Below are 25326 nucleotides of genomic sequence, written 5' to 3' on the forward strand. Positions count from 1 at the left end.
AAATTTTATAACCAACTGCCGTCCATGGTTGGTGCAAAATGAGCTCAGACACATAAACACTTATTTAAAGGTCACGAAATTTATTCAGCAATGCAAATGTATCAATTAATTTCGCGATTTCAAGTAAATAAACCCACAGCAATTACGGAACGTAAAAAGCCGTTGACCAATGAATTCGTCAGGCGGTTACAGTCCTCAATCGGGCACCTTTCATTTTAAAAAAAGAACCATACGCCATTTCATGTCAATTTTTGAATAATTCATCGTGCGAATGCGCGAGCGCATCGATTGATGCAAGCAAAAAGCGCGCGCTCGCTAATCTTCGCCGTCTTTCGCGTCGCTTCGGCCTTCCTCGGGACCCAGTGCTGCCAACCGAAGCATTTATTATTCAACTAGTTTTTGCAGTCACGCTGAGCAAGGACATAACCGGGAATGCATTTATTTGATAAATGATGTTTTTTTTCTAAGAAACCAAACCAGAGGTTTTTTCATATAATTTTTCGGTGTCAACATTGAAAGGTATTTTTTTGTTGTAACCTGTGGGAATCATTCACGTGGATTCAATTATAAGAGCGTTATTAATATTGTCTATGTTTTGATTTTGATTGATATGTTACGATTAACGACCACTTTAATTGCAAGTTTTGTGTACTGAAAACATCTTAATTGGTGCATTTGTAAAATAGATTACGATCAGGCGCACGCTGGTATCTTTTAATGATTTATTTAATACCATAGAGTAACTTTTTGTCGAGTTAGTTTCTAGCTTAGATACGGTAAGATATTATTAATGGTCGGTAATTAATTAAATTCTAAATTCATTGTCGCTGGCCGTTAAGCCAATTACAAGTATCATCATGATGCTTCGAGTGCAGAAAAAATATAGTATTCGAATTTCCGAGCGTTCATCCCCCGCGCCCGCACGTCCGCCGCGCCTCGACGCCGCGTCTCGACTGTACGTGATTGGTTTATTAATTAGGCGAATCATCGTCGGGTTCCATTTTTAAAAATAGGCGGGATTCTTGCTGTGCGACTTTTCTTTTTAATTTTGGCCGGCGTTGCACGCAATTAGAGTTGCCAGGATACTTTTTGTCTTAATTCCGTTTCTGACGATAAAGGTCATTATAAAGTCTGTTTGACATACCTAATTAACAAAGTAATCTTGACTAGTTTTGATTGCTTTCTAATACGTAATTTTTTTTGTAGCATCCAAATTATGATGATATGAAATGATTTATAAAGTATATTTTTAGATTTATTTATTCCATGACCTCTGCAATGTCTGATCTTTTTGTGTAATGATAAGGATCCTATATTATTCAACATAATGTTAATTATATATCTGCATCTGTTAAATTGCTTCAGCTTGTGATAATTTGATTTTATATAAATAAATATATAGCTTGGCATTCGAATACAAATTTTTGCAATTACTTGATATCTTCACTTGGCCTCACGCTTTAAATATATCAAATGATATTCAAAATACAAAGCGATATTATTAGTATCCAATATTTTTTTAATTTACTTAACACCTGGTCTGGTAGAAATTGGTTGTAAGCGATAAGGCCCCCTTTGTGCTGCATATATTTATGTATTTCCTTCTTTTGGCTTTTTTTTAATTGTTTAATGTAGCTTACAATAAAGAGTTAAATAAATACAACCTCTTTTTAGTTTAAATATTTGCTTGAAGTAAGCGCATATAAAACTTCGATTAAAAAGTTAACATTCGAAAATCGAACGCGACGAAGTGAGGTCAACGTAAAAATAATATAAAAAGTTGTGTTCGCGGTCCGTCCGGAGTTATGTCTCCTGGTGAATACCGTTAGGATGCCTGCCGGGCCTAAAATGAGATGAAAAAAACCGAAAACTATTCCAATTGCCAGCGTACGGAATGCGTTTTGTCTGCCATAAAGTTTGAGTTGCTTTTTCTAAACGTGTTTAAGCATTATAGTTTACACTTCAAAGACCATTGACATCGGTGACGGAAATTGCAGAAATGTCTATTAAAACATGTAGATTACATCACTCTATTAATTATGTTTTAAAATTAACTTCCAAATTTAAATATGTAGTTAGACGTATAATAGAAGTCCATTCTTCTAAAACTTTGGCCTGGACAACTTTAGCGGTATTGAGCTAAGGTTCTCAAATGGGATAATAACGTTCCACAGGGTGCCAAAAATTTTTGAATATTAAAGCGAAAAAAATTTAAGGACATTTGTTATAAGACATAGGAAAACATTAGACTTGGGCATCACCAACTCTTTTGCCACTTTTCTTTTTTTAGAAATCTGATCTGAGAATATGGATCTTACATACACAAGATAAGAAATGATACCTTATCATTACTTATAATATATTTAACTTTTATCGTCAAACTATGTTATGGAACACCTTCAAGCCAATCGTCGTAGTCGTGCTCTATTTTATCGATATAAAAGACAAACAATTCAGGAGTAAGGAGGAGTAATTAGAACGCGTGTATAACTTAATCGAAGATAGTGGGTTTCGTTCTGTACAAACAGCACCGAATTTTTATCTCGTGGTGGGCAGGAGACAAATGAACAACCTGCGTGAGTCGGATAATCGATTTGAAGTAGCGTGATGTAGGTAACTTTGCATGGATTATAGTATCCTATAGAATAGGTGAAAAAAACAATTTGTATTGCTAGCCTTATGATAGTATACAGGGGAACGGAGTTCAACCAGGTGGATTATAGGCAACGATCATGTAACCCCATGGTTGCCTTTTGAAATGACAATGCAAATTGACGCTTAAATTAATCGATCGCTTATCTGGTCGTCAGCCTTGCCAATAAACATAGATCCCTCTTATAGTGCAAAAATATTATTTATATAACTAAAAAAGAACTTCAGTTTATAACAATATTTTTATAAATAAAAAAAAGAATCTTCGTAACGCTATGTATCATTTTTAATAATACATTAAAAAAAAAGAAAAAATATTATTGTATTTTAAAAAAAGAATTTGCAATTATGACGTTTGAGTTACGTGAAACTTTTTGTCTATTTACAACTTCTAACTTCACGTCATTAAGGAGATGTCAAAAGTCCTTAAACCAACAGCCATAAATAAAAAAATAACGTTTTCATAATAATCACTATGTATAACTCAACCCTTTTGTCTTTCGAGTAAAAATACTAATCCTTTAATTATTATCACAGTGTTGCTTCAATTAACTTTGCTTTATGTTCAAGAGATTCTACTGGTGGTAGGGCTTTGTGCAAGCTCGTCTGGGTAGGTACCACCCACTCATCAGATATTCTACCGCGAAACAGCAATACTTGATATTGTTGTGTTCCGGTTTGAAGGGTGAGTGAGCCAGTGTAATTACAGGCACAAGGGACATAAAATCTTAGTTCCCAAGGTTGGTGGCGCATTGGCTATTAGCGATGGTTGACATTTCTTACAATGCCAATGTCTAAGGGCGTTTGGTGACCACTTACCACCAGGTGGCCCATATGCTCGTCCACCTTCCTATTCTATAAAAAAAAAAAGATTCACTTACCCACTACATAAAAGTACTATTCAATGTAAATAGTTCAATGTAGAAAATAAATCATAAACTATAATGAGTATAAAAACAATCACTAATAAACAAATAAAAAAATAACCTAAATATATATAAATAGTTAAATAATACAAATAATATATATCAACACAAAATCCAACGCAAGAAAACATTTCGAAGCGGGGCAGACAACTCGGCTGACCGCTACTAAGTAAGACGGGACATAAATTCTTCAAAGGCTAAACAAAATAAAAAATCAGAAAACCCCTTTAAGAGAGCTACCGAACTATAATTTATGGGCGGCCCAACGGCCATCGGTCCAAATAAAAAAGTCCACAGAGACGCAAAACGGTGAAATTGGAAATAATTTTGCGATAGCATCGTCCACTGGTAACTTTCAATTTTACGTTTGCAAATTTTAACTTTTTTTTTTATTATTTTACTTTGGATCGTAAGTTATGGGACATCGCTTTAGGTCTTAGTTGAAAAGTCTTTATAGATTAAAAATAATTTACATTTCTTTGAAATTTAAGCGTTGTTTATTTATAATAGGTAAAATAAAAAAATAATTTTAAACGGTTACGGACAACAATATTATCAATTTAACAATATTATTATTAATTTTGGTTATCTTAAATGTTTAATTAGTTATTAGAACAATTTTTCAATTCAATAAGTCAATAACGGATGCTACTTAAAAATAAATAAAATAAACATAAAAACAAAAAACAAAGTGCAAATTAAAAATAAATACATTTTGTTTGAATTAAAAAATAGAATAGTAGGTATGTAGGAACTTAGTTTCTAATTTCGCTCCACATAGACCACAGATTAGGCAATAAACTCATACATTACTAAATCGACAGACCACTATTGCTCTAGATAATTGAAGTCCAATTGCTAAGAGTAAATTAGAAAGCTGATTTGACTTTAGATAAATAAGGTCTATAGAACATATACAATATTAAAATTGCGTTATTTAATTCTTATAATAAGCTTTATTTTTTCTTCATGGAAATAAAATTTTAAAATAAATTATTTTTAACGTTCATTTGGAAGTTTGTGTTCGATTTTTAAACGACTCTTGACATGTCGCCTTGGAAGAGGGTTGTTTGTACGCATCATAACAAATCCTAATAATGTTATGGTATACAACATATTAAAAAAATAACTTACGAAGAGCGAAATTGACAGTTCATTAACAAACATCAAAGATCGAAACTCCATCGAACATCTTACATAATTTCGAATTTGATACAAAACATTAAATTGATATGTGTTGATGATAAAAGAAAACAAGAAAACGTGTTTCTAGTAACAGCTACAGTTTTAAAACAACTGTCCTAGATCATAGATAAGATTGGCACATCCTGCGTACAAACAGATAAATAATTCATACTTAACACGGCAGATGTATATTAAAACAACTATTTTAATTGCCATTATTTCTTGTACTGCAGCCATAGACAAGTAGACAAGGTAATACCTATGATGGTTAAAAGAAAGTTCTAGATACAAAGTTGTAGATATTATCTGTTTCATAAGCGAAATACTATTAACACCTATGTATATATTTCTTAGTTAAAATTTATAATTTTAATACGTTAACAAAATCTAAACTTCTAACTTGTGGTTGTAGTAGGACTTTGTGTAAGCTCGTCTGGGTAGGTACAATCCACTCATCAGATATTCTACCGCAAAACAGATGTACTTGGTATTGTTGTGTTCCGGTTTGAAGGGTGAGTGAGCCAGTCTAATTACAGGCACATGGGACATAACATCTTAGTCCACAAGGTGGCGCATTGGCGATGTAAGCGATGGTTAACATTTCTTACAATGCCAATGTCTATGGGCGTTGGTGACCACTTACCATCAGGTGGTAACTATTCTAGTACCGTAAACTCATTCACTTTCAAAAATCTAAGCGTCACGGTGCTCTAAAGACAAACTCGCTGGCTGTAACACCTTATCGAATACACACACACACAAATCATATCGCGTACAGTAGCTCATGTACAATTAATGTAAATAATCTACTCTTGATATAACGAGATGGCATAGTAGATAAAACACGTTGATCTTAAACGAAGGGAAACGTCGTGAGGAAACGTGCATTTGTCGAATAAAGTTCAGATGGATTAAGCTAAATAATCCCACTTCATAAAAGGATCTTCACCCATCCCGTGGGATATTTAAGGGCTGTTAATATCTAATCTAACGAAAACCTACCATAGTAAAGAGGTAACTCATTCTTGTTTTCTTTTTTTGTCGTTATTATGAAGAAATGTCGAGATTATATAAAATGTGTTTTGTTTGCTTTCTACGTTGTGTTTATGTAAGCCGGATGACAAAGCGTAATACCCTCTACAAAAACTTGGCTAGTCCCTTTGAATTCAGATATTTTACTATTAAGTAACTATTGTATTCTAAACTTTCACAACTTGTTGAAATAGTTTTCGATATTTATAAAAAAAATTTGAAATAAAGACATAATTTTCTATTACTTTGATTTACGATATGATTCCGTCACGCACGTCCCATACTCACGAACTATCAATAACAATTTGTCAAAATCGTCAGCTGGCCAGTTCACTCAAGGCTGTAGTGTGGCGCATTAATTTATTAAAACAGTAGCTAAGAATCGTAATGACTTTTTTATGTTAAGTATCAGTGACATCGTCCTATTTGATAGGAAAAAATCTAATCTTGAATCTGTATGATCGATAGCTTTTCTCTCACAGATTTCATAGTGCACTGGATTAATATTTTTATTTATAAAAAAAGATTGAAGCTTGTCTTTGGTTATTCGACTGTTTATCAAATATCATATTAATAAACGATTGAAACTGTGTCTTCTTAGAAGGCAAACTGTCAACTTTCATGTTGTAAAAACGCGTTAGTAAAAGTATTTACCGTAATTATCTTAAATTGTCCCCAAAAATTGATTTCGTCGTCGTTGTTGTTTGCAAGCACAGTAATTGCCGCACGTTTCAGTGTAAACCCATCATGGCATTCGTTAATATATACTTAAGTATACATTACGTAATGTATGTAAATCTATTTCAACGCATCACTTTTCGTAATCAACGTTAACTGTCTGTTAATTGTACAACCTGCGATATAATAAAAACGTGAAGTTAACAATAATTATCGACTCTCTGGACGAGATGTGGATGATTGCAGTAATTGCGTTAAATAAAAACCGCATTGTCGGCAAATACGACGTAATATTTTTTTTCATGATCTTATAATTATTTTTATAGTAGTTTAAGCTGTCATAATGTTATAATAAAATAAACTGAAACTTCCTCTGTACGTTGGAATTATAAATATGGCAAATTATTGTTAAAGTTTCACAGCTTTTAGGTATTTAATACGAATGTAATTATTGTGAAATTAAAACTCTTCGTAAAGTAAGAAAATATTTTAGGTTACGTAAATATGTAAATATTTCAAATAAGTAGGTAGGTTGGCAATTGATCATCAGATGGTAAGTGGTCACCACCACCTGTATACATTCGAACTGGAAGGAATGTTAACCACCTCTTCGATAATGCGCCAGCAACCTGGAACTAATGTTAACTATGTCTTGTTACTTCTGGCTCAGTCATCCTTTAAACCGGAACACAAAAATATTGCTGTTATTCGGTAGAACATGTGAAATGGCTGGTATCTATGCTGACAGGTTTGCACACCACCAGTTTGGTGGTGTGCAAGGAGTTCCGTGGACGTGGACTTCTTTTGAATTATCTTCTTATTTTATAAACAACACCAAATTGTGTATGTATTTTTATTTATCAATTTATATATATTTTCTTACTTCACGATTGTGGAATATATGTGATCTTATAATAGTAATAATTGACTCGGGCGCATTTTTTCTTTATTATGAAGGTATTTGGAAAGAAGGATCACCTGCTATGTAGCTCCGCCCCGCTGATGGGCAATTATCCAATAATAAATTAGTTTTATTGAGGATACCGAAGTGTTATTCAGCTGTTATTTATGCCTGTAATAACTCACACAGTAACATATCAATATGCAAAATTTCTGTTTTGAACTTGAATATACTTATAGACCATTTTTTTATATATATATAACAGGTAAGTGGACGGGCCAATAGGTCATCTGATGGTAAGTGGTCTCCAACGCCCAAAGATATAGATGCCACAAACAATATTAACGATTCCTTACATCGCCAATGAGCAACCAACCTTCGGAACTAATATGTTATGTCCCTGTAGTTACACTGGTTCGCTCGCCCTTCAATCCGGAACACAGCAATACTAAGCATTACTGGTTGGCGATTAAATTTGTGATGAATGGGTGGTACTAAGTTAAAACTTATTTTAGTATTACCTTTAGAATGCTTTTTCACAAATAACTCTACCTCTAAATAGAGAATTTTTGATGAAATTCTTAAGAATTTGTGACTAAAAGATGTCTGGCTCATTAAAAGCGGCGTAATAATGCAGTTTATATTATGTTAGGTAATTCGTTATCAGTGCATCCTTATCATTATCGCTGCAAGTGCGTCGTCCTTCCATGCCTGATAAGAGATTTGCAATACAATAAAGATAGTGTTAATCATCTAAAACGCACGTGGAATTGTTGATTTTTTTCAACACTTTATATTTTTTTTTTAGTTTTCTTTTGTTTCTCTTTATCTTTTGTTGTTGTAAACACACACATATATACATTAATATATGTTCGCATGCACACTGATATTACACACTGTCTTATCTTTCTCTCTGATATGTATTTTTTGAACAGCTAATCAACTTAGAGACAGTTTTTTTGTTTAGTTTTTTTTTGTTTTATAAAATAATTTAAAAAATAAAGGAATAAGTATTGCCGAATTTATAATATCTCTACATAGGTGGATCTTATAATAGTAAAAGTTGTATCGGCCTGTATATAACCCACTGCTGGGCTAAAGTTTCCCCTCCGTTTTAAGGAGGTTTTGGAGCTAAGCCACCACGCTGCTTCAATGCGTCGCCGATTTTCATCCACATGCAGGTTTCCTTATGACAATTTTGTTTTGTTTTGTGTTTGAAACACGCAGGCGAAAACAAGTTTTATATGTGTATATATATGCCAATATCTAGTGACATAATCTATCGTTTCTTACTTATTTCGTAAAAATCTTGTAATCACTCAGCCATGTTATATTCCAAGTAACGTATATTTTCTCAGAATTGATTGTTTGCCGCCTGTATGTGATGTTGATGATCGTTGACAATGCGTTGTTTCCACAGCACTGTTAATTTTTACTAGCGTAAATGTTTGATGTTTTAACATATTGGTTTGTAAATATGAAGGAGGTTGGTGATATTTTAAATTAAATACTTTTTTTTCAATTAATATTTAATGACGTTCTTTTTTTTAAATAGTTGTGTTCGGATTTTAAAATATATTGATTTCTCTTGGATTTATATTGTAGATGCTTCCGCTTTTATATAACATCTAACTTTAAAAAAAATTGTAAACAAACTTTAAGTAATGAAATGTTCTGTGTTTTTCACACATGTTTTATGTGAGCTAGTTTATCAGAGACTACACGATCGATTGTTATGTTTCTTTCCCGAGGTAATCTATATATTTATGGTAATTTAAATGAAATATTAAGGCGGTATTCTTATATGGATACATAAAAATCACAGTTTATCGATTGATAATACGTTTAGTATGTAGTCACGTAATTTATTATAAGCCGCACATATGTATCAAGATCCCAGGCTACCTCTATGTAAAATGTTCAGTTGCTTAATCGTAGTGACGTAAAAAGAAACATTATATAGATCGCTATGTAGCGATATGGTTATATGCTACTCATAATTAAGTTGTGGTATATTAGTAAATTAGGTATAGTATGAATTTTAATTTTGACTTTAAATCGTTTATTTAATTTCCGTTTTTAACTTGACCATGTGTAGGTACGTGTTTATTCATCATCATCATATCAGCTATAACATGTCCACAGCTGGACAAAGGCCTCTCCCAAGGATTTTCACGTGCTTTTTTGTAATATAATAACACTAAAACATACACTTAAGAACACTTAAGAACGTTAACATAACGTTAATGCAGAAATAAAACACAGCTGTACTAAATTCATGTAATTATATAAACGGACATATATTCGAAACGAATTCGAACATCTTACTCGCGAAAAGCGACGTTTATTTCAAATATGATCAACAGTTTTTAAATAAATGTATAACGTTATAAATACTTGCTAGATTAATTCAGTAAATTAGTCTTAAACTGAACCAATGCAGACATGAGCGAGCTGATAACGTATCTGATAAGCGATCTTTATCGGATGCAGCGGAGCGAACACTTAACAGAAATACCTTGTGATATTATTCTAATATAACGTTTTTTTTTTCCAAAATCGTTTTTTTTTTTCTTCTCAATCGGATAATAAAAAATGCAATTGAAACGAGGGTGAGCAACAAAGAATCTTATTCGTTGTGACATCAAATGGAGGATTGATTCGTGGTAAGCCGTGGTAAGTTTTGTTTTCAGCCAAGCGCAAACATAAGACCTATCTTCAACACAACTGTGTTTTAGAGCGAATGCAATGACTGCCTTTCATTTAATATAATGTCATATCTTATTAGCTTTATTATTTAGGGCAGAGCTAAGACGTCTCAGAGGGCAAAACACCTATACCATAAACAAAAATGCTCTTGACCGAGGTAGATTTACTTATAGTTATTTTTCTATAATATGTATGACATTTACTTACATTAGAACATATAAAATATTAGCCAGCGGTTTCCTGCGACTCCATCCACGTCAAACAAATTTTTAACGTAAATTTCCTAATTCATATACTTACCTAGAAACTTATTAAGGTGCCAGGTTATCCAGGTGAATATTCATTAAGTTCGATTCAGTAACTAGGTTAAAATGATGTAATCAATAGACAAACTAAAAATGTATAATTAAATACGAAATGGTACGACTAGTACTTATTGACGCTACTGCGTTCGTTTATCATTAATTTATCAATTACGTGTTCTTTGTATTTAAAATACATTATTTATATGCTTTTAGAGCTTGATATATAAAGTCAGGCAGTCAAGCAAAGTATAAACATACCGTATGCGGCCACTAATGGCAATGTCAGAAGTGTAAACCATTCCCCACTCTACCACTTTGACATTAACTATGATGATATTGTTTTAATAACTATATTTATTCTGACTCATCCACCCTTTAAATTAGAATAGTGCATGAAAAATATTGATGAATGGGTGGTACATAAACATGTGGACTTGCATAACCTCTACAAATAGTAATTTGTTCTTTTTCGTCGTTTCGCATTGGCAGAGCGTTCATGATCTTCTCTGCAGCGGTATGCCAAGCTTGACAATTCGTATCAATTACCCGCTGACAGCGGACTTCCTTGTGCACTCATGTAGGGGGAAGTCGACCGCCCCTTGATTTATTTTATATAAGATTTAAGTTATTACCATGTCGTGATAAATCATCCAACAGCTTGGATAACATAGTAATACGCAGACAGAAATATGAAGAGCCTCTTTATAGTACTTTTATTTCGGCTCATAAAGCTTTTACTCGGGAATATAAAAAGTTCAAATAAATTCATCACTGTATACATATATATGTATCGATATAGATAATTATTTTTATCGATTTCATAATAACAACGCTTGCAATATTAATATTCGTAATTTAACAATGAGTCACATTCCCATCTTATTTCGTGAAACGAAATCTTCGGAAGTAGGAAGCGGTCATCAAATCGATTGTGAGAGTAATCGATGTTTCGTTGTTAGTGCGAATGCTGACGATGCGCCGCTCACAATGGGCATTGTCTCGTGATATTTGAAAATATTCGACACATCATCTCTTGATGACGATTTTTTTATAGCCAAATGCTTAACCCCGGTTTCTATATTTAAAAAAACCATTTGTTACAGATAATTAAAATTGTCTTAATGACGTTTACAATTTTCCATTGAACTTTTATTATCTGTCATCTTCTAAATTTTCCCTACCATCCGTTGTTTGTATCCTTCTGATGTTGAATCTTCCGAATTAGGTACGTCTCGTAGAAAATTCAAGTATCCGCTATAATTCTAATATATATAAAAAACGTTTTCTGAATATAGTAACCGAACGCTAGTCAATTCAATTTTGAATATCGATTTTGGAATTTGAATGTTTTTTTTTAAATATCATCCTCAAGGATGATATTATATAAAGTAAATGAAATAAAAATTTATTGACAATTGGAATCGTTTTACACTTACATTGTTAATGGGTAGAGTTTATAGTTAGAGAGCCTTCATGTCATAGAAAAATGCGCCATTTCATACATATATACATTATAAGGGTTTTTGGTTATTACCAAAAACCCTTATAATGTATATATACACTTAATTATTTCCAAATTAATCAAGAATATTTCAATGAATTTGTGACCCCAAGCAATTGACTTTTGTAGTAAGCTTGGGGTTATTGGTAAAAAGTCCTGCTACAAAACAGATGACGTTATCAATAATAATATATTTTTCAAATCAACGTTAATTTCATAAACATTTATGTTTTGTTAATTGATTTGTTTTAACAGCACGGAATGCGTTTTCTAATGAATCGGTGCGATTGTGCACTCATATTTATATTTACACGAGAATAGAGAAAAACAATGGAATCTGAATGATCAACTGTTTATGTCCGGTGATTATAAATAAAAATATCTTTGTTAGATATCATTCTACGTATCTGGATAAATAAAAACCGACTACCTCTTACCGGGCCGGATTGAGTCACGTAGAGGTCTCTAGGTTATGCAATTCTATGTCCTCTTCCCTTAATTAAAAATGAAAATATATAATATTTAAAAATGCTATTTTAAGTGGGTTCTCTAATGTCTACTACCGATCGAAGAACAGTATTTAGTTATTTTGTTTACCTTTCATGTGAGCTGCCGGGCACCTATGTACAAGACAACGCCGGGCTCATAAGCAAATGCCTACATAGCCTGTGTAATAATATAGAACTGACTCATTGAAAAGTTTCAAACTCAGACTGATTTAGTATTGTTAGCGCTGGAATGTCAAATTAAAAACAAATGTATTATATTTAAGTTTAGTATAATATTTAATTTTAAATACATAAAATGGAATGGTTTTTCTTTATATGTCAACATTAATGTTTCCTTGATTGTTTGACGCGTCCAATAGTAGTATTTTACTGGTGGTAGGGCTTTGTGCAAGCTCGTCTGGGTAGGTACCACCCACTCATCAGATATTCTACCGCAAAACAGCAATACTTGATATTGTTGTGTTCCGGTTTGAAAAGTGAGTGAGTCAGTGTAATTACAGGCACAAGGGACATAAAATCTTAGTTCCCAAGGTTGGTGGCGCATTGGCTACGTAAGCGATGGTTGACATTTCTTACAATGCCAATGTCTAAGGGCGTTTGGTGATCACTTACCATCAGGTGGCCCATATGCTCGTCCGCCTTCCTATTCTATCAAAAAAAAAATAATTATTGATCCCATTGCGATAGTGTTTTAGTGTGTTGTTCTGCGCATACTCGCTATAGCTTCTAGCTTAGACCATCGAATCGGATAATTAAAAACATAATAACATTTTTGTTTGATTGAGGATCGAAGAGGCATTGCTAGACATGTCGGGAAATATCTAATATTTTATAAGGTTAATAATTGATGTATACTTTAAATAAAATCTCTGAATACTGAATTTAATTTATCGTTAATTTCAAATATCATTTTTTGCAAAGTTTTATCAATGTACACTCCCAGAAATAGACAGCGAATGTGTAAGGCGGGATAGTTTTAAAATTATGTATGTCTTATATAATTATATATAGCATGATGCATATTTCGATCTATATATAGTCCTCATTTTAACTCATAAATGGCTAAATGAAATATTCTTAGTGAGTTTGATTTTAAACGTTTTACCAATAAATAATATTTTGCGAATATTATTAGATGGTGTTTAAGATCGTCGTCTCCGCGTATTATGTACCGTCAGCATTTAAAAAATGACATTAAAATTTAATATTATTTTAAATCTTAATTTATTAATTGTCGCTTTTATTAAACGTGTGTTGCTTTTATTCGGTTAAATGGCAATTATTTTATTATATATATATTAATTAAATAAATATTGTGAAACTGTTATTTTTTATATATGATCTTGTTTTGTTTAAGGAATTACTAAAATTATTAACTATTTTTTATTTTTAACTCTTGACAATGATATAAAACTTAATCGGTTTCGAACCTGCGACTCTCACATTTTTAACGATCGATAAATAATCACATATACATATATACACCATTGAGTTATAGGTTGGTAAAGTACATGAATTAAGCCGGCAAAATAGTTACTTATTATAGAATTAAAACCGCCCTTAGATAAAATTGTTTAATAGTTTTCCTATCAAAATGATATGTACGTTATCGACCAACATAACGAAAAAAAAATATATGCATGTCATTTTGTTGCTAACGGTACGTACTTAGGTTAAGTTGTTATATAATTTACATATTATTGATGGACAAGATTTAACATAATTTAGTCGACTGTTATAATATATGTATATTGATAGAACATTTACATTTTAGCTGATAATATTGATATTAGAAGATCATCCCTCAAATATATAGAGATGTGTTTCTTATGTAATTCGTTCGACGTTATTTCTCAAGTTCAATCTGGATTTGATAGTTTGTATAGGATAGTTTTTTTGTAAATACTACTCGTAAATGTACTACTAGGCGAAGATCTCCCTTTAGAAGAGAAGGGCTAAGGATCAAGCACGATTATGTTAGAAAAAAAAAGTGTTTTTAGTTTTATGTACTCATCTCAGTAATTTGTTCTTAGACTGCGTCCATAACATAGTTGTTATAATGAATAAACTAGTTTGTGCCTGGAAATTTTGCAATGCCTTTTAATTCTTTTTTTTAAATATTCCAACATTTCTTACGTCTTTGTATGTTGAAATTTTCACGCAGCTAACAAATAAGCTTTAACTTTCATACATAGGATTTTTTTTATGTTAAATAATTATTCTATAAATTTCAACACAAATGAAAAAGTTAATTCCTTTATGTAATTGATATATTAGCTTACGTAAGGTTCTACTATTGAGAGAGAACTACTATCCTATAAAAAGTAACCAGTTACCAACTTTCTGATGCCGTCAAGAAGAAATATCAAAGAGAAAACGCTCCAACAATACTAATATTCCCACAGTGGCGCCACTAGCGGCGTTCTTAGAAAACATGGTGTCAAATACGGCGCCGGCGCACTTTCCTTTAAATTTGGAATCGCGTAACGCATCATGTTACTCTATGTGTGGCAATGTTTACCAGTAACATGTGGTAGGTATAAGGAACTGTGTGGCCTCTATTCCTAGAAATTTTATTAACGTAATCTAGGTATTATTTTTATAAATTGCAAAGTAATATTTTACATTTTTTAATAAAGAGTGTTTTCGTTAATGTTTATAAAAACGTAACGTACAAATATATTTTTAATTACGAGTCCACATCATTTGGAGTCTTCGTAATGTATTTCACTTTTATTAATCTCAGTAACTCCATCCTGTCCCAAGAGCTGGGCAAAAGCTCGTTCCTTCTAGTCTATAAAACGATATCGTCGTCTTTGTCTATGGCACACAATTTGTGACTATTCCGATCACTACCTATGGACCCCGACCCGACCAATACCTTGGAAATTCCTGTCTGGGAAAGCAACATGGTATCTCACATTTTAACTTGATAAAAGAAACCTACGTTCTATGGTAATCACCGGCATTACATGCAATTTTTGAATTTTGATATTTCTCATATATATTATCTGTGGTGTCTTCGAAATCATGCATGAAAATCAATAAAAACTTTCAATTTTTTCCTATAGACAATATATCGGATATTATTCACAAATCGACGGCTAAGTCAAACTCAGTAGACTTAGTAACTAAACTCCAGTATCGGGGATCAATTAGCCGTAGTCATTTAGTTCGGCTTACAATGTTTCCTCATACCGTTATATTCTCACTACACGATGTACAAGCAAATTGACACCCGACAGATTTCACAAATACCTTGAATAACTTGAACACGCTTTCCTTATCATGAAATAAAATGCCTTTATCCTTTTACGTTCTGAGTAAGTGATAAGATGTAGTAGCTGTTCTTTTAGATTATCTGTTTGTAGGGTATATGTATATAACTTGAGTACCTTTCCTCTGAGTTTTGAAGTTATTCAATCAATATTAAGGGGTATTTCGTACTTTGTCCATTTATATGTTACGGTAAACCGATTTATATACAGTGTTGTGTTTGTATAATAAAATTATATTTGATAAATGTATTTAGTATTTTTATATTATATCTAGAAGGAATTATTTTCTAACGAAACAATAATATATGTATGTTAATTAAATAAAGTATTTTATAATATTTATATATTCTGCAGTGATTTAGAATTTTAGGCCAATATAAATTTGAGGCCAATATAGAATTAGGGCTTCGAACGAACATTGATATGTTTAACATAATCTTTCTAATTATATGAGCAGTGTGGGAATTATACACGAAAGTTTTGACCGAATTAAGATATCCCATTAATCTTATTCATCTTTGTTCACAGCATGATGGACTCAGGAGGTGCAGGTATCGAGTCACCCCCAACATACCACCGAAGTTACGAACAGTACGTTCAAGGAGCTGTTGAGAATAGCACCGATTCAGTTCAAGATCAGACCACCCCGGAGCTTGTCGTCTGGTCTACGCTACCATACGGCTTGGATTACAGGGCGCAATACGACTACAGAAGCCCTTATGATACATCTCGGGATTATTCTTCCCAGCAATACGCAAGAGCGCCGTTTACCACAAAGATGGGTCAGGCGAAAGCTTTAAAGGAAGCTAGGATACGAAGACCCATGAACGCATTCATGGTATGGGCGAAGGTAGAGCGAAAGAAGTTGGCTGACGAGAATCCTGATCTTCACAATGCTGACTTAAGTAAAATGCTAGGTAAGTGAAAATACAACTAACATTTTTTCATCATTTTTTTTGTACTTTTTTTGAATTTTTGTATTTGAATTTTGATAATTTAGAGAATTATTAAAATTGTGCCTTAATATTTATTATACATTTGTATATCTGCTTGAGATTAATGTAGTTAAAGACTGCTGTCTTCTTTCATTAAGAGGGTTCTTATATTATTAACTTTAATGTAACTCGCCGGCAGATGGCGCATCATCACAGCTCATGAATATTATATAAGCACTACGTAAGACATAGGCAGGCATTTGCCGAGTTTTCTATATTATCTGTGCTAGAAGCGAAGTATTGATATTTCTTATTTCAAATCTTATTACAAAAAAACTGGTTATACTAAACGGGATAAAAAAATCACAGGAAACCAACCCTTGCCCGGTGACTCAGCGTAAACAGCCAATCTTCGCTACAGAACATTTGAAATTCAAATTAGACGAGACTAGTAAAAAAAAAACAACTTATAACATCTATCATACCGAGTTTCGTATTACCATAATATTATTTTCTGTATTTAGTAATTTTCAATTTACAAGCGTCGAATTTGTTGGTAATGTTTTTTTAACTTATTTTTTTAAGTCGGTAAACTGACACGTATTTAGTTTAAATAATTGTTTTTTTTTTAATCAATAAAATAATAATGATTAAATATATCGATATATTAGACATTCTGTATGAAATCACTTGGTATCTCGATAGTGAAATGTCTAAATGACATACGGTGACACGGTATTTTGATCCGTGTATCCTTTAAATATTATTTTATCGTTTTCAAAGTCGCATATCATAGTCTAGCATTTTATGATCTTGTTCTGCGGTGAGTGTATAGTTTGTTTTTTTTTAGAATAGCTGTACAGGTGCCGATATTTACTTCTTATCCTTTTTAACTCAAGGTGTCAAAAGAGATAGCATCACTTTTTAGTCTTGTCATTGTATTATCACACAGACATTGCTAATCCACTCCCGCATGTATTAATTAAGTTATTGTTCTTACATTAAGTTAATAAATACACGCGGTTCTTCTATTTAAAAAAAATATGCAACTACGTATATGATGTTATGTCCCTTGTGCCTTTAATACTTAGTTTTTTATTCAAACGTCAAACCGGAACACAACAATAGTATCCAGCCGGGCACGAAATCAACACGAAATCAAGTTAACACTTTATAAATAAAAACAAGCATAACGTGAAATTTTAACATCACATTTCTTGTGTCTACTAGAAACTTCATTGAAATTAATTATACATGGGCGCTCTACAAGAAAAAATGTATGTGATGTCTCGTAATCCCTTATTGGCCTTAAATAACTTTGTCACATACTTCTACATACATGGCCAAGCGACATTACACTAACAACTCAATTAAAATGTACTAACTGAACTTCGGTATGCATTTGTTAGGATCGGCCAAGTGTGTTCTCTTTTAATATATATATTTTTTGTTATTATAAAATTCTTATTTTATTCCGGTACTAGTATCCGATCGTAGCTTCGCCCGCGTGTAAGGTATAGTAATGTGTATGCAAAATTTCATGATGATCGGTTGAGTAATTAATACCTGAAATTGTAATAAACAAAAAATAAGCAAACTTACTTTTACATTTATAATATTTAGATTGGATTTTACTGGAAACTTGCTTTCGAACACGTAATAAATTTAATACATATATATATATATATAGACACATATATATATATATATATATATATATATATATGTGTGTCATCTTAATACTTTTGTACAAACGACATCTATAGTCGCTATATGACTTTAACTAATATGATTGTCGATGGAATACTTGCTGTATTCCTGCTTACTTATTTTTTGTAGACTATTTAGATCGGATTATTGACGAATCATTCCCAAAAGCTACCATCGACTTTCTACTTCATTTACTTGTCTATGGCTATACTAATAACATTACTGCTTTATAAATAATATTTAGTTATGCTCGCGGCACAATTGTGACTATAAGTGTATATAACATAAAATATTATTATTACTGAAATAAATTATAGCCTATGTTTTGGGTAACGTAGCTTTTTTAATGGTGATAGAATTATTAAAATCGGTTAAAATTTCAGTCTATCAATTACAAACAGACATGCATTTCCTCTTTATAATACTTATAATTTAAATACCTACTTAATATTAAAATTATAATCAAAAGTGTTTAAATAATAAACGTATTTGATATAGTTATATTTATAATTACCGCGACCTTTATAGCTTTCTCCAACCGGGACATGAACTCAACTACGCAATGACTGTAATGAAACCCGAACAAACGCGCACAGAAGTGTTATGGAAAAAAATATTATATTTTAATGATATTCTAATATTACACAAGTTATTATTTTTAAATCAACTTTTCGTTCTATTACAAATTAATGTTTGAAAGTGGAACTTCATTTGAGTGGTTTTTTTTTTATATAAAACGTCTTACCTTTGCAAAAAAACGTGTGCAGTACATATGTACGTGATGAAACAATGATTTCTACCATGTTTATTAAATTTTCTAGATATGTATGTATTTATGTCGTAATTAGATAGAAAATGTATTTGTGTAATAGATAATAATTATAAACTTTTAATTTCAACTTTCAAGTTCAGTCAAGACAGATTAAATATATAAAAAAATAAATAAAAGAACTATAATATTTGTAACGAATATATATTATTAAAAAAATTAGTCGAAATAATTATTTGCATTTGTTTTATATGCATTAAGTACATAAATTACCAATGTTTTTTTTTAAACTAACTAACTTGGTAAATGCTTATATTGTTTTCAGAAATGTAGCGTCTTATATACTTTAATGAGTGTGGTAATAAAACAAATGGTAATAATTATAATCTATTCAAATCGATTTTTTTATAGAATAGGTAGGCGGACGAGCATATGGTACCACATGGTGACCACATACCTGATGGTAAGTGGTCACCAACGCCCATAGACATTGTAAGAAATGTTAACCATCGCTTACATCACCAATGCGCCACCAACCTTGTGAATTAAGATGTTATGTCCCTTGTGCCTGTAATTACACTAGCTCACTCACCCTTCAAACCGGAACACAACAATACCAAGTAATGCTGTTCTGCGGTAGAATATCTGATGAGTGGGTGGTACCTACCCAGACGAGCTTGCACAAAGCTCTACTACCAGTGATTTTTAAACTGTATGCTTAAAAAACGACTCAAAATTCTTAAAACAAGTGAATTATTTAGTTTTTTTAATTATGACAATTAATAAATTTTATATATACTAATAATATTTAAATTAGTACATGTGAATTTATAATAAAGAACACAATAAATCAGATTTGCATCAAATCTCATCTGTCATAGTTCGAATTAGGACGGTAACGGTACGTTTTGTTGCCGACTGTCCCGCCATAGGTTAGATATGGCGAGTCATTATGGCGCTCCGGCGTGGGTGGTTGATCGTATCATACTTAATGAAATAAAACTCGTATAAAAAGTTGTACCCCTAAATAGTAGTATTGTATAAGGTAACTAGATCACGCTTTCTTATGAGTGAGCGAAGTATTTTAACTTATAGCTTATAAGTGTTCCACTGCTGGGCTAAGGTTTATCCCTTTTATTCAACACGTGCAAATCGTATCGCCGAGCCCGAGATGAATTATAAGCACAGATTAAGTAAATGAAAACTCAGAGGTGCTCACCGGATTTGAACGCGCAATCTTTTGTAAAAATTGCTCTAACCATCTCAAATCGGTCATTGATGTTTTCAGAAATATGAACAAAGTGTTTCTATATTCGATACAAGTAAAATCCTCTCTTACGCATATAATATATTTATAGTCTTGTATATAAACGATTAGAGCCTTACGTTTCGGACAAAACTATAATTTACACATGGAAATATTGGTTCACAGCTTTTTAAGCTTCAACTACTTTTAATAAGGTCGTAAATCGCTCATCAGCATATTGCGAACTATGTCATATTATGTTGGTACGCAACTATTATTCATATGTGTATGAGTAATGCGTGTTAAGTTATCGGCCAAAATATGGAATTACCGTTGGCTTACGTGTCGTGGTCCTTAGTGTTTAATGTTATATCGTTTGCATGTTATGGTTTTGATATTATTATGTAATATTACTAATTATATTTATGTCTGGAGCAAATAAGTTATCCGGAGACAAATTCAAATAAAATTGTCACTTTATCGCATCGAATCGGAGCCTATATTGACTAACCTTATAAACGTTGATTTCGCTCTTTCTGTCATTACATATTTGACATTGGAGGGAAGAAGACAGAGCATTGTTTTAGTAATCCCGATAAGCAACGTTTATAAATCAGTTTCCCATCATAGTTAACGATTAAATTTGATGTAGCTACAGGTACAAGAGACATAATATCGTCCCAAGGTTGGTGGTGCATTGGTAATTTAAGAAATGATTAATATTTCTTACGGCACTAATTTGTATGGACAATCATGACCACTTACAATAAGGTATCATCTGCCCGTCCACCAAAACAGTAAAACAAATATAGTCGATAAGGTGGATTAGAAATGAATAGGAAACATGGGCCCCAGACTCGGTGTCGTGTTTTACACGTGAAACAGATACATGCTGAGGATGCAATATGATACCATTATGCATCATATGTCACTCAGTGATATAGGAAGACTACAAGTATATTTCCATTAGTTTTCTTTGCTGCTTTGTGCTGCCTGGTTCCGTCATATTAGAATATAGAATCGACCCATTTCCACCCATGAAGCTCCTAAAGCTGATTTAATTTTCTCCTATTTATTTAAGTGATTTCTTATATCGTCTATTTGTCCTCTATGCGTTTCTAAACTATTTATGCGATAATGATAAAAATGTAGTGTTGTGCGTAAGCGAACGATTGGCTCAAAAAAAAATATTTTTTTTTCCTTTGTATGTTTGTCCTTCATTATAAACATTATTTTAACATAGACCCTTAATCTATCACACCTATGGAGGATAAGCATCAGGCAGTCTCCAGCAAAACCTCTTTTATGTAGCATATAATGATATATTTATTATGATAAGGACAAACAAATGTTATAATATGCCTGAGTAGATACCACCCGTTGTCCGTCATGATGTTATGATTTGTGCAAAGGATGAGTGAGCTAGTTAAATTACAAAATATATAATATATAAAATTCCACGGTTAGTATTATCAGGTTTAGACTTAACGCAATACCATTACCTTTCCGCTAAGTTAATCATTTACCGCATAATAAGAAAATTTTAAGTCAATATTATGATTTTAACTTAAGACATTCCTAGCAAACGAAAGTTCGCGAATATATGTTCATACAAATATAAAAATACTCATTAAAAAGACGCCTAAAGACGCTTAAAATTTCGAAAAACTTTCAAAAAGAGACCAATTTCAAAAACATTAGAGTGGAAACAAGCTAAAATCAGATTTAAAAAATTGCTACTCCGAAACCCTATTATTTGAATAAGTTGACAGCTACTTGACCAAATTATTTTAAACGTAGGCAAGTATATTAAATGATATTGTAAATAAATCATTTATGTAATTGCTCCTATAAATGGGAATTCCTAGAGTGACGTAGATCACGTAGTACTTATTTTTAAGAGATATCGTTGCGGTATTTATTTGAATTTAGCTATAAATATATTATGTTTATATACTTGTTATATTTATCATACAATAATATTATGACGTCTATCCTTTTTAATAGAATGGTTTTTTTTATAGATTATCAAATGGGCCTTAGCCCATGGACGCTGGCTTTGTATTAAGCATTAACCACTGTATACAGCAGCAATGTTCCACTAATCATAGAATCTAAGATGTTATATCTCTCTCGTAATATCACAGGCTTACTGACGTTTCGAACAGAATCATTTCCATACAAAGTATATATTTCGCCACCTGATGGTAAGTGGTTACCACTCGTTACATCGTCAATGCGCCATCAATCTTGGGAACTGAGATGTTATATCCCTTGTGGCTGTAGTTACATTGATCACTAACAGTTCAAATCGAGCCAGAACGATTCTTAATGTAATAAGTGAGTGATACCTACCAAAACTTGGTATAAACCAAGTAAAATTCATCAAATGTTTCTGAAAAAATTTTAGTTTGAACGTACATGCAGGTTAAGCAACTGTATATCTAAAAACTGGAGACGACTATGTTTTTGCAATACTTACTAGTTTATAAGGGTCGCATATATTTTATTTATAATATATAATATATGTACATATGTGTATTGCATACTTAATAATTTGTATATGTCTTAACTCTTTAATTGGATGGCTAAAAAAAGGCTTAATAGCCATAAGCCCTTGTACAGCACATTTAAATTCTAAACAATTTACTGTAAAATTTACTTACGTCGTATAATAAATTATTATATAAATAATAATATTAAGTGCGTGATTCTCCTTTATGTAATACGATAAAATGTGTAAAACCTCAGCATTTAACGATATATAATAATAACTACCCATTGTTATGTCGTCAAATTAAAAAAAAATGTATTGTATATAAATAACAATAAATAATACGGATGACGAATAACAGCGTAAATTATTTAACTAAATAATTGAATTGGTAAATAAACCACAAATCCCCAGAGATGGTATTCATCACAAACGTTATTTAAAAAATATTTTTATAAACTAAACGCTCTACACGAATATGGTTAAATAATTGCCATTTAAACTAATCTATACAGTTGTAAACAAAATAAGGAGTTCCCCAAGAGTTATCAGCGCGCTCAATATAGGTATATGTATGTTTCCAATAAAATTATATATTTTAATCATAATATAACAAACTATGTTTTATACAATTTTTTTTTAAATAAAAAAATCTTTGTGTCGAAGTCACGAATGAGGCTAGATATCGTCGTCGTCTACGAAAAAGTTTACCAATTATATTATTTTTCTTTAAACTGTTTTAAGGGCTTCCAGTGAAATGAGAAATAAATAGTAATCAAAAATATTTGTTAAAGTAATATTTAAAGCAAGTAGTAAGTAGTACGTTACGGTAGCATGCGCAAACGATTTCGTGGCGCTTTTCGTTAAGACGGAAACGGTACCGCTGGTTTTTAGTGGGTATTCCGATGTACGGGGCGCACTCGGCGCCTTGGACACCGGCGAGCCCCACATATCCCACTACTGTTAACGTGAGGGAAAGGCATAATGCGTTTTTCCAGCGTTAAAAAAAGTAGTAAGTAGTACTATTTATATAGGTTATATTTATAATCGATAAAACGTAATTAATTGGTTTTGATGTAACGGTGATAGTATCGTAAAATTTAATATCCCAACAATAAATTTGTTATCATCAAAGCTATATTAAAATTTAACTTAACCTCTGAAACATATACACGCTTTCAATAAATGGAGACCAAGTTAATTTGGACAGATTAATTATAGAAGGAAATACGTTATGTGATAAAAACAATGGGTTCAATTATAATATTATATAAATTTTAATTATGTGTAAAGTCTAATCATTAGATCTTTATATCCTTGGATTTTCTTATCATTAATGTGTTAAATTGTAATTAGGTGGAATATAAAATAGGTTAATTTAATAATAGAAATATAAAACCATTTAATGAATATCGAATATCAACACTAAGGATAAATATGGGGTTTATTGGAGAATCTGCAGGGTCCTGTGAGACCCTTCCCTTTATGCTGTAGACGTCTTTGAGCAAATTATGGCCATCATTGATTGAAAAAAGAAATCAAATTTAATTCATTTAATGATTTTTGATGATGATTAAGAGAGATTAGCCAAGCGCCTAGGACATATTATAGTGCACGTGCTTGCGGCAGAGATCTTTGACAATAAACCCAAATAACTTTTTATCGGTCTGACTTGGGGTTTGAACCCAGAACCTGGAATTCTGCGGCCTTATATCTAGCCATTAGATGAAGCAGTCAATTCATTGATTAAATGTACAACTGATTCGGATTGTAGCAACATACAAGAATTTAATTATTCAGTCTTTTATATAGATAATATATTATTAGAGTCATAAGGTAAGGTCCTCTAGATCGATTTCGGCCACGGCGGCCAATCTCTAGAGAGATTAGCCAACTGCGCAGCAGATATTATAGTGAACGAGTGTGTGCTCAAACACAGGTGCACTCTCTATTAGCTAGCTATCAAAATCCGATGGGACGATAATCTGACACGACCGATAAGAGTTTAGGCGCAGGGCGAACGGCTTTACGTGCTTTCCGAGGCAGGGAGTATATACACTTCCAACTTCCAGACCCCTGGCTGCTACTAAGAATTTTTGACAGAAAAACCCAATAACTATTTTATTGGCCCCACCTGAGAATTTAACCCAGGACCTCCGGGTTATATCTAGCCACTAGACCAACGGGGCAGTCAAATTAGGGTCATAAAAAGTATAAAAAAAGTATTTAAAATCAAAATACTTAAATATTTTTTAAGGATTTTGAATCATCATTCTTTAAGTCTCTGTCTTAGTATTGCTTCAGTTAAACGTCAAATTATTATCAACGGATTAAAATGTCGATCGAGGAGATTTAACGTGTCGTCAAATTTATCTCCTATTTTGATAATTAATAATTATGTCATTACAAATAAATATCCCACAGGAAAACCATTTCAATTCAACACATTATATCATTCATATGATATTGATAAGTTACTTTGTATTTAATTTATAA

General features: G+C 32.0%; 1 protein-coding gene across 2 annotated transcripts in view; it reads left to right on the top strand.

The window, feature by feature from the left end:
- LOC126777188 (putative transcription factor SOX-15) overlaps positions 1–25326 on the top strand; it is a 118173-nt gene that overhangs the window by 20368 nt on the left and 72479 nt on the right. For both annotated transcript variants that reach the window (XM_050500156.1, XM_050500155.1), the window contains exon 3: positions 16205–16593. In XM_050500156.1, the coding sequence (XP_050356113.1) occupies positions 16205–16593 (389 nt within the window). The remainder of the gene's footprint in view (positions 1–16204; positions 16594–25326) is intronic.

Source organism: Nymphalis io, chromosome 22, assembly GCF_905147045.1.
Source record: "Nymphalis io chromosome 22, ilAglIoxx1.1, whole genome shotgun sequence".
Classification (NCBI taxonomy): Eukaryota; Metazoa; Arthropoda; class Insecta; order Lepidoptera; family Nymphalidae; genus Nymphalis; species Nymphalis io.